Below are 19208 nucleotides of genomic sequence, written 5' to 3' on the forward strand. Positions count from 1 at the left end.
AGGGGAGGGGAGGGGAGCACTCACACAACACGTTCACAGCCCCTCATACACTGACACACACACACACACACACACTGATAGACACCGTCACGCTCGTACTCACACACACACAATAATACAAGAGTCCAACATACTTACAATGTTTTTAATACAACTATGTGTTTTAAAGTCCAACAGAAATCTTGTCTGGAGGCTGCGAGCGAGAGACGCCATCTCGCTCCCTCGACCCCGTGCTCTCCAACCAACCCCTCCCCAAAAGTTGCATCAATGATTAATTGAAAGGCCAAAGCCATTCCTCCCAATGTAGGCCCAACCACTGCAACATTCTCGTCTTTCTACCTTAATTTTTAAAACTAAAAGTGCCCCACCACAGGTCTCCCAGCGCCCCCAGGTGTCCCGGCCCCCAGTCCACCCCCCCTTCACCCTCCTTCCCGCTGACCAAAAATACATCCATAATATACAACTTGTGCTGATCTGTTGCCGATAATACAACACATGACATTTACACGGAGCCTTTCACGTCGGGAAGATATCCCAAGGCACTGGACAGTCAGGGATTTGGACCTGAGCTGGGGGTCGGGATCGGGGGGTAGAGGGCGGGGAGGGGGGAGGAGAGTGACCGAAGGCACGGTCCAAGAGGAGGATCTTGAGACGTGCCTTGAAGGAGGTGAGGGAGGGAACGAGGTGAAGGGACGGGGATGGTGGAACGGGCCATTGACCGACAGCGACAACAGTCAACCCCATTCCCATCTCTCCCTCTCCTGTCTTTAATTTGTTTTCTATTCCCCCCCTCCCTCGCCTCCTGTTCAGTTTCCCTCCCACCACCACCATTCTTTTAAAAAAGCATTCCTGTTCACCCTCCCCACCCCCACCCCTTCGATCCTTATCCATCCAATTATTTTTTTTTTGTTGTTGTTGTTGTTGAGGCCATTCAGCCCCTGGAGCCTGTTCCCCCATTCTATAAGATCATGGACAATCTGTACCTCAACTCCAATTACCTGCCTTTGCCCCTTGGGCCCCCGACCCAACAAATATCTCTCCACCTCAATCACTCGGTTCCACCAAATCCCTTTCTCGCTGTTTGTCTGAGATGGCGTTTTGATTTTAGGAGTTACTGAGGAAGTGGTTAGAAATGAGGGAAAGAAAGGGAGTCTCTAAACCACACCACAGTTCCACATAATCCCTGCATTTAATATTGCCCCTCATCACGTCATTCAGACGTCCCAAAGTACGTCACAGAACACACTGTAAAGTGAATTGACTGTATATTTGTGGGCGAACGCGGCAGCCAATTGCGCACAGCAATGTCCCACAAACAGTCGTGGATTGAAAATGACCAATTTATTATTATTTGTAGTATTTCTTTTAAGGGATTTATTATCTCCAGAAAAGTGATCCGCCAATCGGTAAACAACCGGGTTCCTGCTCACTGCTGTTACACAGAGTAAGGAATGTTTCCTAAGGTTTCACCCGGCGAGGAATCAAACCCACGTGAGGCGAGGGCTCTAACCGCTGAGCTACAGGACTCCACTGGTTCAGTTTGGAGGGTGGGGGGGGAGGGGGGGTCTCAGGTCAGCGGCCAAACCGGGAGCAAAGCGTTTAACGGGACATGGTGAGCCTGCAAGCAGAAAAATGTGATGCCATGTGATTATGAGATCAACTGAATGATTTCCCCCCCCGACCCCTCCAACTGAACGTCAGTAAGACCGAGACCCTCCTGATTGGCTCACGCCAGCGCCTCCGCACCTCAACCGTTGGCAGCATCAGCCTCCACGCTGCACACTCACCCTCACTGAGCCAGTCAGGAACCTGGGGGTCTTGTTTGACCCTGAACTGTCCTTTCTCCCCCACATCCGCGCCTTGACCGGCACTGCCTACCACCACCTCCGCAACAGTGCCAGACTCCGCCACTGCCTCACCCCTCAGGCCCCCAAACCCTCACCCACACATTCGTCACCTCAAGGCTCGATTACAGGAACTCACTCCTCATCGGCCTTCCCAACACTTCCCTTCACAAGTTGCAGATCATCCAAAACTCTGCAGCTCGTGTACTCTCACTCACCAGGCTCCGTGACCCCATCACTCCCACCCTCGCCCGACCCCATCACCCCCACCCTCGCCCGACCCCATCACCCCCACCCTCGCCCGACCCCATCACTCCCACCCTCGCCCGACTCCACTGGCTCCTCATCCCCCAGAGCTAGAGTTCAAGATCCTCGTCCTCACCTTTAAGGCCATCCCTGGCCTCGCCCCCTCCTATCTCTCTGACCTGCTGACTCCCTACCAACCCGCCCGCTCCCTCCGTTCATCGGGCTCCGGCTGCTCCATGTCTCCCGCCCGACCCGCCCTACCATCGGTGGCCGAGCTTTCAGCCTCTCTGCCCCCACACTCTGGAACTCCATCCCACGGTCCCTTCCCCTCGCTGCCTCCCTCGCCTCCTTCAAGGCCGGTCTCAAGACCCTTCTCTTCGACTATGCCTTTGGTCTCCCTCCCACCTCTCTGCCTTCCTTCACCCCTCCCCCACCCCTCCCCAATGCTCGGGCCCAGACACCTGACTGTTCAGTGCTTTGGGACGTCCTCCCGACGTGAAAGGCGCTCTATAAATGTCATTTTTTTGTTGTTGTTGATTGCTTTTTCTGGGGATAATAATTCCTCTAAACCAAAATGAAAATAAAAATTAATAACTCGGTCACTCAATCCATGGGTGTTTCGCCCATAAAATATCCAGTCACTACACTTGTGAAGCATTTTGGGATGTCTCAACGACGTGATGGGGGGCTGTATAAAGTAATCAAAGGATTATTATTATAATTATTATTCAGAAGCAAGTGTAGAAGACGGGTGTTAGAGACTGAATGCTCACTGAGTGTCCATCTCTGTCTGGTGCTCAGTGTTCAGGAATCTGCTGTCCATTTAGCTGATAAATAACTCAGTGGTTTATTTGAACGTGTGGCCAAGTGGGAATGTGATGGCAGAGAAGGTTATAAAATCATACTATTATTATACAGAGTGCCTTTCAGGTCCCAAGGCTCCTGTTCCTGTGTTTGTAACTAGAGGGCGACAAATTGATTGGCATTTGCAGAAGGCAATGCAATGCAATGCTGTCTGTCTGTCTGTCTGTGTCTGTCTGTCTGTCTGTGTCCCTGAGAGTGAGTGAGTGAGTGTGAGAGGGGATCACTGGGAGGACTTTCAGTCAAACCCAAACTCACTCACTCACACACACACACACACACAGTGTGAGCAGTGATTGGGAGCAAATCCATTTCAAGTGAGTGAACTCCATCAACATATTCTCTTAGATCTGTGTGTGTGAGACTGTGTGTGTGTGAGTGTGACTGTGTGTGTGTGTGTGTGACTGTGTGTGTGTCTGTGTGTGTGTGACTGTGACTGTGTGTGTGTGGTGTGGTGTGTGTGACTGTATGTGTGACTGTATGTGTGTCTGTGTCTGTGTGTCAGGAGAGAGGGGACAATCTTTTTACTTTCCCCATATCATTTTCTGGTTAATTTATTTGAGTTTCCACCCCCAGTGTGTGTGTGTGTTTGCTCGAGAGAGAGAGAGAGAATGAAACAGAGCGAAAGGCTGAGACAGACGAAGAAAGATTGAGAGAGAGAATTGTTTTTAACTGTTGTCGGTAACGTTGGCCGCCGTGTGTTTTGTTGGTAAAACAACAACAACAACAACAAGATTGCATTTGTAGAGCGCCTTTCACGTCGGGAGGACATCCCGAGGCGCTGGACAGTTGGGTCAGGACCTGAGCATTGGGGGGAGATGGTCAGGGTGAGGGGAGCGGAGGGAGCGAGGAGGGGGGGAGATGGTCAGGGTGAGGGGAGGGAGGGAGGGAGCGAGGAGGGGGTACGGAGTCGAGGGGGGAGCTGAGCTGGCATTGCCGTTGAATACCACGCTGGGTTTGGATTAATTCAGGCTAACACACAGCATCTTTTGTTTCATATTTAATTTTATTTATCTGCCGTTTTAACTCCCGTTCAACTATTTTTTCTTTTGGCCCCGATCTGGAAGCCGCTCTTTTTTTAGAATACAACTTATTCTGAACAACAACAAGTTGCATTTACACAGCGTCCCCTCACGTTGAATGTGAGCTAAACGGACTCCCAACGGCAGATACATAGAATTAAATATGGAACCAACTGTGACCCGCTGTTTCCTCTTGAGAATCAATCCAAACCCAACTTGGTTTTCAACTGCAGCGTCCTAGAGCGCTTCACGGTAACGGTCACGGAGCCCGACTCCGAGCCAGAGGAAGGCGGGAGGTGACCAGAGGCACGGTCGAAGAGGAAGGACTTCAGGTGCGACCTGAAGATGGGGAAGGAAGGGGCGAGGCCGAGGGCTGGAGGGAGAGAGGTCCAGAATTTGGGGAGTGGTGGCTGAAATGGTGAATGGTGGAGCGGAGGGGGCAATGGACAAACAGGAGGCTGGTGCCAGTTGAGCGGAGGCAGCGGGTTGGAGGTTGGGGGTAATCAGCGGAGAGGGCATGAAGGGATTTGAAGACAAATCTGAGGATCTTGAAATCAAAGGGCCCCACAGCATAGAGACAGCGCTTGTCAATGTCACAAACAACGTCCTCTCTCTCTCTCTGTGACCAGGGCTCCCTCTGCCTCCTCGTCCTCCTGGATCTCTCTGCCGCGTCCGACACAGTCGCCCAGGCCAACCTCCTCCCCAGCCTCCGACCCTACCTTACCCCAGAGCACCCGAAACCCTCGTGTATGTGTTTGTCACCTCCCGCCTGGATTACTCCAACCCCCTCCTCGCCGTCTCCCCGGCTGCACACGATCAGCCCATTCAGACTCTGCCGCCCACATACCGACCCCGACCCAACTCCACACCCACATCTCCCCATCTCTGGCCCCGGCTCCACTGGCTCCCCATCACCAACACATCCACTTCAACATCCTCACTCTCGTGTTCAAACCCCTTCACTCCCTGACCCCTCCCTCCCTCCCCGACCCCCTCACTCCCCAATCCACCACCCGGGGCCTCCGCTCGACTGGCACCGGCTCCTGCTCATCCCTCACACCCTCCGCCCCACCATCGGAGGTCGCACTTTCAGCCACGAGACCCCAAAACTCTGGAATACTCTCCCTCAATCCCTCCGCCTCACCCCCTCGCTCTCCTCTTTCAAGTGCCGCCTGAAAACTTCCCTCTTCGACGTACGTACGGCCATCTCCCCCTCCCCCCCGGCTCAGAGTCAGGCTCCGCTGTTGTTAAGCTCCGAGGCGCTGCCCTGCGTGGAGGGCGTTATATAAGTGCTAGTTGTTGTTGTAGATGGTGGTGGTGGTGATAGGGTGTCAGCCTGGCTCAGTACTGTAGCGTTCTCGCTTCCCGAGTCACGAGGTTTGGGGGTTTCCCCCCCACCCCCCCAAACGTCAGGACTTTGAACTGCGGACTGACGTAATGCTGTGGGGAGAGAGAGCACCACATTGTCAGAGAGGCCGTCCTTCGGATGAGATGTTAAACCAAGTTCCCCACTGGGGCTCAGTTCAGGTGAATGTTAACAGGTGACGCTGTTGGAAAAAGAGAAGAGAGTTCCTCTCTCTTGGTGTCCTGGACAGCGATCGCCCAGGTACAGTGGTTGGTCACTTCACGGACACAGTGGTTGGTCACTTCACAGATGTTGGATGTTTATCTGCGCAAATTGGCTGCAGCATTCACCTACAAATTAGTCATTAGGCTTTACAATAAAACGCTGAAGTGCTTTGAGATGATGGTATTATAATAATAATAATAATAATAATAATAATCCCGGCGTTTGATACAGCGCCTGATCACGTCTTCGAGACGCCTCAAAGCGCTTCACAGGGTACACTGTAAAGTGAATTGACTGTATTTTGTGGGCGAAACGCGGCGGCCGATTGCGCACAGCGGCGTCTGTCCCACAAACAGCCGTGGGTTGATGTGACTAAATTATTAATTTTTATATATTTTTTGAAGGGATTATTATCCCCAGAAAAGCGATCCAACAATCAAATAATAACCAGTTTCCTACTGTACTGCTGGTAAACAGGCGACTGTGTGCGGTGGTGTGGGTGTGGGTGAGGGCTCTAACCACTGAGCTACAGGACTCCAGAGGACAAAGCCAAACTACTGATCAGCCGTTTTTAGTCAATTTACAAGTGAAACATGTTCATTTGGTTGCAAAGTTTTTTCTGTGCGGACGTGTTTCCTGAATAACCGCTCTACCCGCTCGAACAGTGCCGATGTTTCTTGTATCGTTTGCAGACTTCAGGAGCCGAGTCACTAAACAAACCCGTCCACTGTGCAAACTCCTGGCAACGCTCCCCGTGTGTTTAATCAGCATTCGACCGCCCACACGTTCTGAACTTCAGTGAGTGGGAACCCGGTGGTTAGTCGATTGGAGGATCCCTTTCTGGGAGTAATAATCCCTCCCAAAAATTTGTGGTCACCCAATCCATAACTGGGTCACTGCTGAACGCAAATTGGCTGCTTCATTTTGCCCACAAAATATACAGTCACTGCACTTTATTATTCTGTGAGGCGCTTTGAGACATCTCAACGACATGATAAGGCGCGATATCAAATGCAAGGATCACTGATTATCAACGTAAAATTTTTGTTGCTATTTGAAGGTCAGAACATGGATATTAAATATATAATAATAATTCTGGCATTTGATACAGTGTCTTATTACGACATCGAGACGTGTCAAAGCCAATTGTGCACAGCGGTGGCCCACCGGGGGGATGGAGGGCAGGTAGGGTGTGGGTTGGAGGACGACTAAAGGTGCGGTCGAAGAGGAGCATCTTGAGACGGGCCTTGAAGGAGGCCAGGGAGGGAGCGAGGTGAAGGGACTGGGATGGGGTTCCAGAGTGTGGGGGCACAGAGGTTGAAGGCTTTGAGATGCTTCTTTGTGGCTGATGCTGAATCTGGGTTTCTGCCCCCCGCTCCCCCCCCCCCCCCCTCCTCCCCTCAGACTTGCTGACAGACAGACAGAGGGAGAGAGTGACTGACAGACTGACTGACTGATGGGCAGCTCTCCGGGTGAGCAGACCAACACCAAGCCGGGCAGCTGGAATGTCCTCCAGGGCCGGCTCCTCCAACGCTACGAGAACCAGCCCTGCCTGGCCTGCCTGGCCGGCCTGTACAGCTGTCAGTGGAGACGCTACCAGCGAGCCAAGACCCCACCAGGGGCATTCTGCTGCAGCAAGGTGAGGGGAGTGGGGGAGGGAGGGAGAACACAAGAAATGCGAGACGAAAGAACACCAAGGTCCATCCAGTCGCCTTCCACTATCCTGGCAGTCACTTGTACATGTCATGTCCCAAACTATACACTGAATAATAGTGTACAGGAGGGATCAACAACAATAACAATTACATTTATAGAGCGCTTTTCACGTCAGGAGGATGTCCCAGAGGAAAGTGGGGGACAAAGGGAGGGGGACGGAGGGAGTGAGGCAGAGATGGAGGGAGGGAGGGAGGGAGGGATTTATGACTAAGTAAATTGGGTATTTTCTCACTGGAAAAGAGAAGATTGAGAGGTGACCTGATTGCTGTCTTTAAAATTCTAAAGAGGCAAACAATATAGGTCATACCGGGCTGTTTCAACTTGTCCAGTGAGCGACTGGTGAACCTGTGGAACTGGCTCCGTGGGGAGACACACGGTTGAAGCAGGAAATGTTGATTCTTCCAAACACAGATGAGATAGTTTTCTTTTAGGAAATCACATGATGGGATACAATACATAGGGAGTTTGGGACATATGTGTATATGACCGCCAGGCAGGTGGAAGGCAAACTAGATGGACCGTGGTCTTTTTTTGTCCAGCATTTCTTCTGTTCTTATGTTATGTTCTTATGAGGGACGTGATGAAGGCATGGATGAGGGTCTCGGCAGTTTGAGGGGTGAGTCAGTGGCAGATCTGGGCGATGTTGCGGAGATGGGGAAAGCAGAGCGGATCATGGCACAGATACAACAACAACAACAAAATTGCATTTATACAGCGCCTGGCATGTCAGGAGGACAACCCAAGGCGCTGGACAGACAAAGTAACAGACCCGGGCTGAGGGTGAGACCGAGGGACTGCGGGATGGAGTTCCAGAGGGTGGGGGCAGATTGGCAGAAGGCCTGCCCACCGATAGTGGGGCGAGCGAGGCAGGGGACGTAAAGCAGGCCAGAGCCCACTGAGTGGAGGGAGCGATCAGGATGGTAGGGGGTTAGAAGGTGGCAGGGGTAGGGGAGAGCAAGACCATGGAGGGCTTTGAAGGTGAGGACCAAGATCTTGAATTGTATCCTCTGTGTGATGGGAAGCCAGTGGAATCCGGTGAGGATGGGGGTGATAGGGTCACCTGGAACCTGGTGCAGTAGAGGACACGGGCTGCAGAATTCTGGATGATCTGCAGCCTATGGAGAGGGGAGTTGGGGAGGCGAGCAGGGAGCTTGCATAGTCAAGCCTGGATGTAATGAAGGCGTGTATGAGGGTTTCTGCGGCCTGCAGTGGGGTAGAAAGGACAGTTGAGCGTCAAGCAAGATGCCAAGGTTCCAGACTGGCTTTGTGAGGTGGAGTGTGTGTCTATGGTGATGCTGTTAGTACCTGAGATGTGGAGGCGCTGAGAGGAGCCAATCAGGAGAGGATCGGTCTTGTCTGCATTCAACTGTAGAAAGTTAGCTCTCATCCAGGCCACGTCCACACTTGCCGGCCTCCCGAACTCTTCCCTCCACACGATGCAGATTATCTAGAACTCTGCAGCTCATGTCCTCTCCCGCACCAGACTCCGTGACACCCATCAGCCCCACCCTCGCCCGCCTCCAATGGCTTCCCATCCCTCAAAATCCTCATCCTCGCCTTCAAAGCCCTCTACAAACTTGTTCCTCCCTACTTCTCTGACTTGCTCACCTTACCCACAACCCAGTGCCGCCGATGGAGTGGTTCCAGCCTTCTGCTTGTCCCCTCGTGCCCTCTGTTCCACCATTAGCAGCCAAGCTTTCAGCCACTACGCCCCAACACTCTTCTATCCCTCCACCTTGCTCCTTGCTGCCTCATCTTCAGGTCTCGCCTGAAGACCTTTATCTTTGAACATGCCTACAGTCACCTCCCTCTCCCCCCGGCTCGGTGTGGTGCTCCGCCACCATCAAGAGCTTCGTGAGGGGCACTGTGTAAATGCATGTTGTTGTCGAGGGAAGGACCAAGGACAAAGCTCTGAGGAACGCCGCACGTGACGTTGCAGGGCCAGTAGGAGATGCCTTGGGTCCAGCAAACGGAAACAATAATATGCTGAAGGGAAATGATAAGACACCTGTTTGCCTGAACTCCCGAGTCACCATTACACACAACGGGCAGCTGTGTCAGTGCTCAACCAGGAGAATGTGAACTCCTCACAGAGGGCGGGAGGGAAGGAGGGATTGAGTGACGGAGGGAGGGAGGAACTGAGGGAGAGAGGGATGGAAAGAGAGAGTGGGTGACGAAGGATGGGAAGATGAGATTCAGGGATGGAGTGAGTGAGGGAGGAGGGAACGAAGGAGAGATGGAGGGAGTAAGGACAGATTGAGGAAAGGAGTGATGGAGGGACCTCACCAGCGCGGCACAGTCACTACACTTGACAGCACTTGGCTGAGGCTGTTTGAGATGTTCCAATGTTATAGGCGCCAAGTTACATGTCTTATGTTATTATCTTTTGTTATCATAGAACTATACAGCACAGAAGAAGGCCATTCGGCCCATCGTGTCTGTGCCGCTCTTCGAAAAGAGCTTCCAATTCAACCCCACTCCCCCACTCTCCCCATAGCCCCGATCAACCCCACTCCCCCACTCTCCCCATAGCCCTGATCAACCCCACTCCCCCGCTCTCTCCCCATAGCCCCGATCAACCCCACTCCCCCACTCTCCCCATAGCCCTGATCAACCCCACTCCCCCGCTCTCTCCCCATAGCCCCGATCAACCCCACTCCCCCACTCTCCCCATAGCCCTGATCAACCCCACTCTCCCCATAGCCCTGATCAACCCCACTCCCCCCCACTCTCCCCATAGCCCTGATCAACCCCACTCCCCCACTCTCTCCCCATAGCCCCGATCAACCCCACTCCCCCCCTCTCCCCATAGCCCTGATCAACCCCACTCTCCCCATAGCCCTGATCAACCTCACTCCCCCCCCACTCTCCCCATAGCCCTGATCAACCCCACTCCACCCCACTCTCCCCATAGCCCTGATCAACCCCACTCCCCCCCACTCTCCCCATAGCCCTGATCAACCTCACTCCCCCCCCCACTCTCCCCATAGCCCTGATCAACCCCACTCCCCCCCACTCTCCCCATAGCCCTGATCCACCCCACTCCACCCCACTCTCCCCATAGCCCTGATTAACCCTACTCCCCCCCACTCTCCCCATAGCCCTGATCAACCCCACTCCACCCCACTCTCCCCATAGCCCTGATCAACCCCACTCCCCCACTCTCTCCCCATAGCCCCGATCAACCCCACTCCCCCCCTCTCCCCATAGCCCTGATCAACCCCACTCCCCCCCACTCTCCCCATAGCCCTGATCAACCCCACCCCCCCCACTCTCCCCATAGCCCCGATCAACCCCACTCCCCCCCTCTACCCATAGCCCTGCAAACTTGTCCCCCCAAAATAATTATCTACTTCTGTCTTAAAAGTTGTCATCATACATCCCTACACGCCTTCATTACATCGAGGCTCAACTATGCAAACTCCCTGCTTGTTGGCCCCCAACTCCTCCCTCCACAGACTGCAGATCATCCAGAACTCTGCAGCCCGTGTCCTCTCGTGCACCAGGCTCCGTGACCCTATCACCATCATCCTCGCCCGACTCCACTGGCTTCCCATCACTTAGAGGATACAGTTCAAGATCCTGGTCCTCACTTTCAAAGCCCTTCATGGTCTTGCTCCCCCACCTCTGCGACTTGCGACCTCCTAACCCCCTACAACCCTGTTCACTCCCTCCGCTCAGCAGTCTCCAGCCTGCTTCATGTCCCCCGCCTCACTCACTCCACTATTGGTGGGTGGGCCTTCCACCACTCTGCTCTCACCCTCTGGAACTCCATCCAACAGTCCCTCCATCCGGCCCCTCCCTCGCCACATTCAAAACCCTCCTCAAGACCCTCCTCTTCGGCCGTGCTTTCGATCTCCCTGCTTCCCCCCCCCCCCGGCCCCCCCCACCCCAACCTCAGCTCGGGTCCATAACGTTATTTTGGTTATGGAATCGGTTCCCACCGGCCTTTCAGGCAATGCGTTTCAGATCCCAACAACTCGCTGTATGAAAACATTTCTCCTCACCTCCCTTCTGTTTCTCCCCCCATTTTAACTGTGCCCTCGGGTTACCGACCCACCACCAGTGGGAATAGTTTCTCATTGTTCACCCTATCAGATCCTCTCATAATTTGAAAACTTCTATAAAATCTCTGCTTAACCTTCTCTGCTCCAAGGAGAATAATCCCGGCTTCTCTAACCTCTCCTGATAACTGAAGCCCCTCATCCCTGGTGCCATCCTGGTCAATCTGCTTTGCACCCTCTCGAAATTGTGGTTTGACTTGTCCACTCCTTCCCATCTCCTCTTCCCACTCCTATCCTCTCCCCCCTCTCTTCTCGTCTCGCCTCTTCCTCTCTCTGTCCCTCTCCTCTCTCCTCCACTCTCTCTTCTCTTTCCTCTACTCCCCACTCCTCTCCTCTGCCCCTCCCCTCCTCCCCTCCCCCTCTCCTCTCCTGTGGCAGGTAGAGTGTAGCTGTCTGCTGGTGTTGGTGGCTGCCTTTTGGCTCTCTCTGGTCCTCCTTTACTTTTGGAGCAAAGCACAGAACGACTACATCAACTTTGACTGGTGAGTGTGAGCAGTGTGTGTCTCCCAGTAACACAAAGGGATGTTGAGGAGGTAAACATAGAAACAGGAGGAGGCCATTCAGCCCCTCGAGACTGATCTGCCATTCTATAAGATCAACAACAACAACAAGATGTCATTTATAGAGCACCTTTCACATCGGGAGGACATCCCAAGGCGCTGGACAGTTGGGTCGGGACCTGAGCATTGGGTGGAGATGGTCAGGGTGAGGGGAGGGAAGGGAGGGAGTGAGGAGGGGTAGAGAGTCGAGAGGGGAGCTGAAGGCTGAAGGTCAAAGAGAAAGGTTTTGAGACCGGCCTTGAAGGAGGAAAGGGAGGAAGCGGCGAAGGCACTGGGGATGGAGTTCCAGAGCCTCGGGGCTGAGAGGCTGAAGGCCACCGGTGGTAGGGCGGTTGGGGCGGGGGATGTGGAGCAGACCGGAGCCAGAGGAACGGAGGGTACTGGCAGGTAGGTAGGGGGATAGTAGGTCGGAGAGGTAGGAGGGAGCGAGGCCGGGAATGGCCTTGTAGGTGAGGGTGAGGATCTTGAAATCGATCCTCTGGGGGATGGGGAGCCAGTGGAGGCGAGCGAGGGCGAGGGCGAGGGTGAGGGCGAGGGTGAGGGCGAGGGTGGGAGTGATGTGGTCGCGGTGTCTGGTGCGGGACAGTACACGAGCTGCAGAGTTCTGAATGACCTGCAGTGTGGAGGGAGGGCCGGGAAGGCCGACGAGGAGAGCGTTCCCATAGTCCAGCCTTGAGGTGATAAAGGTGTGGACCAGAGTTTCAGCCGCGTGAGGGGTGAGGTAGTGCCGTAGTCTCTGGCGATGTTCCGGAGGTGATGGAAGGCGGTGCCGGTTGTGGTGCGGATATGAGGGAGAAAGGACAGCTCAGGGTCGAGGGGAACCCCGAGGTTCCTGATGGCTTTGAGAGGTGGAGAGTGCGGCCTTGGATGCTGATGCTGTCATGGCTGATCTGTAGCTCAACCCCAATTACCCGCCTTTGCCCCATATCCCCTGATCCCCTGACCTGACAAACATCTCTCCCCCTCAGTCTGGACAATGTGAATGGACCCACACAGAATCCACAGCCTTTTGGGGGAGAGAGTTCCAGATCCCCACCGGCCTTTGGGTGAAAACCTGCCCCTGATTTCACTCCTCAATGGCGCGGCTCTAATTTTAAGATGATCCCCGTGTTCTGGATTCCCCACCAGAGGAAACAGTTTCTCTGTATCTGCTCTATCCAATCCCTTTATTATGTTAAACACCTCAATCAGATCAGCCTCAACCTTCTCAACTCGAGGAGAGAATAGGGGTGCTGGGAGAGAGAGGCGGGAGGAGAGGGAAGGGAGGAGTGAAGTAAGGGAGGAGAGAAAAAGGGGGAGATTTGGAGTGGGAAGTAGGCAGGTAAAGGACTTATGTGAGTTTTACTGCATATAATAATCCTTGAATTCGAAATAACTTATCAGTTGTCAAAACATCCCAAAAAGCTCGACAGGACTTGCTGTAAAGAACAACAGCAACAAATGACATTTATAGAGCGCCTTTCATGCCTGGAGGACGTCCCAAAACGCTGAACAGTCAGGGGTGAGGACACGAGCATGAGGGAGGGGTGGGTTGGCGGGAGGGGTGGGGTAGGTGTGAGGGAAGGCAGAGAAGTGGGAGGGAGACCGAAGGTACGATCGAAGAGGAGGGTCTTGAGACCGGCTTGAAGGGGGCGAGGGAGGAAGTGAGGTGAAGGGACCGTGAGATGGAGTTCCAGAGTGTGGGGGCAAAGAGGCTGAAAGCCCGGCCACCGATGGTAGGGTGGGTCGGGTGGGAGACATGGAGCAGCCGGAGCCCACTGAACGAAGGGAGCGTAGTGTAGTAAATGTAGTAACTGTGTATTTGTTGGCAAACAAATATTACGTACAGTAAACACCTAATAACTCGTCAATCGTTCCGAGGGAAAGGGCTCAGTGACTAGTTATCAGGAGTGATGAGTTAAGCATATGTATAAATACATAAATAAATGTGGCCGGGATATTGACAGGATGATGGCTTAATTGGTAGAGATAAATTAAGCCAGAGTCGAGTTATCAGGAGTTTACTGTGTATAAAATGCAAGGATTATTCTAAGTCTGATCATGTCCCACAGTCCCTTCACCTCAACCCCTCCTCCACCTCCTTCAAGACCCGTGTCAAGACCCTCTTCAACCGCGCCTTCTGTCATCCTCCTACCCCTACCCTCTCTGCCCTCCACCCCTCCTGATCCCAACCCCCAGCCCAGGTCCAATACCCTGACATTATAGCACAGAAGGAGGCCATTTGGTATATCCGACATTCCCACACCCCTCTTCTACCTCAAAACACAAAATCTTGCAGATGCTCAAAATCTGAAAACAAAAACTGAAGTTGCTGGAACCCTCAGGTCAGGCAGCGTCTGTAGAGAACAGAAAGGGAGTCAACGTTTCGGGTCCACGACCTTTCATGAGAACCCACACGCTTTAGTTCTGATGAAGGGTCGTGGACCCGAAATGTTGACTCACTTTCTGCATATTTCCTGTCAGACCTGCTGAGTGTTCCCAGCAACTTCGGTAACTGTTTTCAGATTTCTTGCATCTGCAAGATTTTGCTTTCCAGTTACTGACTCGCCCTCGAGATACCATTTCTTCCTGTTTATGTTATCAGCTCAATACTGTGGAGCCTGTAGGTCGGTGTGGAGTCTGTAGGTCGGTGTGGAGTCTGTAGCCAGGATTATTGTTATTCATTTTATTTTATTATGAATTATATCACTGATCTCTCTCTCCGCAGGAATTTTTACAGTGGCAAATGGATCCCATGGTCGATGGTGGTTCTTGTGGTGGTGACTGCTGTCTTTACCTACATAGCACTCTTACTGGTAAGTGAATAAGACGATTATGTTTGTCAATGGGAACGAAAGACCCCCACGGAACAGGCGTGAGGGACTGAATGGCCTCCTCCTGTTCCTATGTTTCTCCCAACCGCCCGTTACCCAATGCCCAAGTCTGAGACCTTCACACTCAACCAGAAATTAGCCCCCGCCCCAGCACCTTCAACATTAGCTTCCTTCATTCAGCTCAGGCCTCCCGCACATCCCTCACTGCTCAGCTCCACCATCAGTGGCTGTGCTTTCAGCCACTACGTCCTGAAATTCCGGAGCTCCCTGCCTCAATCCCTCCACCTCAACCCCTCCTTTGCCCTCCTTCCCATCGCACCTGAAGACTTTCCTCTTCGATCGTGCCCTCAGTCACCCCAGCATCCGAGAGAGAGAGAGAGAGAGAGCCCATATTCCATTCCGGGAGACTTCCTTGTGGGGCACGGAACACCCGACTACCAAAAAAACCTTCCTAAACTACTTGCCGACGCACCCAAATGAATTAGCAGCAGAGAACAATGCAATCTTCTGGGTCGATTTACAGTAATAATAACATAGCGGTTTATAACATTGTTGAGACATCTCAAAGCGCTTCACAGAATATACTATAAAGTGAATTGACTGTATATTTTGTGGGCGAAACATGGCAGCCAATTGCGCACAGCAGCGTCCCACAAACAGGCGCGGATTGAGTGACCAATTTGATATTTTGGAGGAATTAGTTCTCCCAGAAACGTGATCCGTCAATCGACTAATAACTGGTTCCTACTGACTGCTGGTAAACAGAGGCGTGTGGAGGAAGGAAACTTGCGTAAGGTTTCATCCTGCCCAGGAATCAAACCCAAGTCCTCTCGCTTGGTCCTCCCTTAACCTTCTTGTTTGTCCATTTGCTAATGAGCCCAACCCTCTCCCCGTTGGCTCCCCCTCTCAGTGTGATTGTCCAGTCAGCATCATGAAACGATTACGACGTCTCCACGGTCTTGCTCCTCTCTACCTCGGTGTCCTACTAACCCCATATCAACCTGTCCACTCCCTCCGCTCAGCTGTCTCGACCTGGTCCATGTCCCTGCCCTGCCTGCCCCGTTATCAGTGATCATACCCTCAGCCACCCTTTGGAATTCCATCCCACAGTCCCTTCCCCTCGCCTCCTCCCTCACCTCCTTCAAGCCCCGTCTCAAGACCTTCCTTTTTGACCGCGCCTTCGGCCAGCCTCCTACCCCCATCCTCGCTGCCCTCCACCCTCCTGATCCCACCCCCTAGCTTGGGTCCAAATCCCTGACTGTCCAGCGCCTTGGGACATCCTCCTGATGTGAATGGAGCCGTGTAAATGTCATTTTTGGTTGTAAATTGTAAGTAGTGTTATGTTTGGCTGCAGGTCCTAGCAATATGCTTGCTGTCAGAGAGTCAACGCTTGTACCTTCACTGGTGTCACAAGGTAAGCAGCCTCTCCTTAATAATAATAATAATAATCCTTGTATTGATATAGTGCCTTATCACATGTTCGAGATATGTCAAAACCCTTCACAGAATACACTGTGAAGAGGATTGACTGTATTTTATGGGAAAAACATGGCAGCCAACTGCGCACAATAGTGTCCAACAAAATAGCTGTGGATTGAGTGAATTTTTTTTGGAGGGATCACTATCCCCAGAAAGTGATCCGCCAATCAACTAACAACCAGGTTCTTACTGCTGGTAAACAGGCGCGTGGAGTAAGGAAACTTGCCTAAACTTTTTCCTTGCCCGGAAATCGTGAGGCGAGGGCTCTAACCACTGAGCTACAGGACTCCTCGCAGTTTGTTTGTTGGGTTTACCTGGGTGTTGATCTTGTTCCGTAAACAGCGCCAGGGCAATGCTGTACTGTGGGAGATGCTGTCCTTGGGATGAGATGTTAACCCGAGGTCCTGTCTGTACCTGTTCAGGTGGATGGTAAAGATCCCGCGGCTGTTGGAAAAGAGAAGGGAGTTTCTCTCTCTTCCCCCGGGGTCCTGGCCAACAATCCCCACAGATAAATAACTCATTCATTGCATTTAATGCAGTATCTTTCAGGTCACAGCATTGCACAGGATTTTAATGTAAAGTGTAATGACTTGTAGGTGAACACAGCAGCCAATTTGCTCAACGTCCTACGAACAGCCGTGAAATGAACGACCAATATTTATCTGGCAGGTTGTCGGGCTGGATACCAGAGTTAGTTATAAGAATATAAGAATTTATCAGGTAAAAGAAGATCAAGAACCATCTAGTTCCCCTTCCCCCATCCAAACTATACCCTGTATCCCCAGATATTATTTTCTGGCAGAAATCTATCTAATTTGTTCTTGAAACAAATAACATTTTCTGGTTCCAGCTCCTGTCTCCCCAGGGAGTCTGTTCCATAAGTTTCCTACTCACTCACTGACATAGTGTTTCTGCAGATGTCTTCTGAATTTACCCCATTCAATCGCAGGCCGTGTCCTCTGGTTCTACTGTTCTGTACAAGATAAATCAGCGTATCCTGGTCTACATTATCTAGTCCCTGTGGACATGCAGAAATTTGCTTCCAAGACACAGCCGGCATAATTATAACAGTTATTAAAAGAAAATATGTTTTGATGTTTTCAGGGCCCATAAAAATGGCTTAAAAAGTTGCTGTTTCTTTCTCTCAGATTGGGATTTTTCTGGTATTGATCTTCAGTGTGGTGTCGATTGGGGTTTTATTTAATCAGTGGGCCGAGGAGTGGACAACCTTCATCCTCTCCTTTCAGGTACGTAGCCATGGCCATCTCTCTCTCTCTCTCTCCCTCTCTGTTAGCCTGGCTCAGTCTGTAGCGCTCTCAACTTTGGGTCAGAAGGTTGTGGGTTCAAGCCCCCAAGCCCACACATCGGGATTGGAATTACACAGCCTGAGCTGATGCTCCAATGCAGTCCTGGGGGGCATTGTATTGTTGTCCTTCAGATGAGATGTTAAACTGAGATCCCAACTGCCTGTTCAGGTGGAAGTTAACAGCCTCACAACACAGTTCCAAGTAACTAAGTTGTGGCTGACAGATTTACAGTTATACAGTGCCTTTAAAATCAGGAGAATGGCCCAAGGTTCTCCTACCCTGAGGGCAGGAGCAGAGGAGGATGTGTGGGGAGAGGAAAGGGGACTGAAAGTGAGGTCAAAGATGTAGGTCTTGAGATAGACTTTGAACGATGGGAGGGAGGGAGGGAGGCGGAGGGCGGCGGTGGGGGCAGGATGGTGGAAACCTGACCTCTGATGGTGGGGAGGGGAGTGTAGAGCTGGGGGGACGTGATGTGGGGATGTATAAATATACTCTGTTGTTGTTGTTGTTGCTCCTGCCCAGGTGACCGCTCCCTACCTCCACATCGGTGGAAGCGTGGCAATGACCTTGCTGTCGTGGACAGTCTCTCTGCATTTCGCCAGGATAAACAAACCAGGTCAGGTGAGGCGCAGTCTGGCTCAGTCACTCCGGCTCTGTGGCCATGGGCCAGAAGGGAAGCTCGTGGGTTCAAATCCCCCCCCACCCCACACACACACACACACACACACGCACATAGGAAGTAGAGTCCTGTAGCTCAGTGGTTAGACACTCGCCTCAAAAGCGAGAGGACCATTGTTAGATTCCCGGGCAGCGCAAAACCTGAGGCAAGTTTCCTTACTCCACACGCCTCTGTTTACCAGCAGTGAGTAGGAACCTAGTTGTTAGTTGATTGGCGGATCACTTTCCGGGACTAATAATCTCTTCAAATTAAAAAAAAATGAAGTCATTCAATCCAGGACTGTTTCTGGGACACTGTAAAAAAATTGGCTGCCACATTTTGCTCACAAAATGTACTTCAGTGAACGAATAATGAAGAACAACAAGGTCCATCCAGTCGCCTTCCACTATCCTGGCAGTCACTTGTACATGTCATGTCCCAAACTATACACTGAATAATAGTGTACAGGAGGGATCAACAACAACAACAACAACAATTACATTTATAGAGCGCTTTTCACGTCAGGAGGAGTGAGGCAGAGATGGAGAGAGGGAGGGATTTATGACTAAGTAAATTGGGCATTTTCTCACTGGAAAAGAGAAGATTGAGAGGTGACCTGATTGCTGTCTTTAAAATTCTAAAGAGGCAAACAATATAGGTCATACCGGGCTGTTTCAACTTGTCCAGTGAGCGACTGGTGAACCTGTGGAACTGGCTCCGTGGGGAGACACACGGTTGAAGCAGGAAATGTTGATTCTTCCAAACACAGATGAGATAGTTTTCTTTTAGGAAATCACATGATGGGATACAATACATAGGGAGTTTGGGACATATGTGTATATGACCGCCAGGCAGGTGGAAGGCAAACTAGATGGACCTTGGTCTTTTTTTGTCCAGCATTTCGTATGTTCTTAAGTATACAGTCAAGTCACTAATTGATAAATGTAAAGATCATCAAGAAGAGATTTTCTCCCAAGGACCTGTCTAACAGTCCCACCTCCCGTTTCCCCCCCCACTCCCCCACAGTCTGCTGTTTGTAGGGTTTGGCTGTGTGTAAAACAGCTTCTT

General features: G+C 51.9%; 1 protein-coding gene across 2 annotated transcripts in view; it reads left to right on the forward strand.

The window, feature by feature from the left end:
- Positions 1-3169: 3169 nt before the first annotated feature.
- gdpd4a (glycerophosphodiester phosphodiesterase domain containing 4a) overlaps positions 3170-19208 on the forward strand; it is a 41565-nt gene continuing 25526 nt past the window's right edge. Inside the window, exons 1-7 of one of the 2 annotated variants that reach the window (XM_042334631.1) lie at positions 3170-3268; positions 6948-7182; positions 11702-11805; positions 14591-14678; positions 16051-16110; positions 17324-17422; positions 18005-18098. In XM_042334631.1, coding sequence (XP_042190565.1) covers positions 7000-7182; positions 11702-11805; positions 14591-14678; positions 16051-16110; positions 17324-17422; positions 18005-18098 — 628 coding nt within the window. In that variant the 5' untranslated portion in view covers positions 3170-3268; positions 6948-6999. Of the gene's footprint in view, positions 3269-6947; positions 7183-11701; positions 11806-14590; positions 14679-16050; positions 16111-17323; positions 17423-18004; positions 18104-19208 lie in introns of both variants that reach the window. The other variant, XM_042334632.1, reaches the window with a different exon arrangement.

This window comes from Callorhinchus milii, unplaced genomic scaffold (assembly GCF_018977255.1).
Source record: "Callorhinchus milii isolate IMCB2004 unplaced genomic scaffold, IMCB_Cmil_1.0 Scaffold4, whole genome shotgun sequence".
NCBI lineage: Eukaryota > Metazoa > Chordata > Chondrichthyes > Chimaeriformes > Callorhinchidae > Callorhinchus > Callorhinchus milii.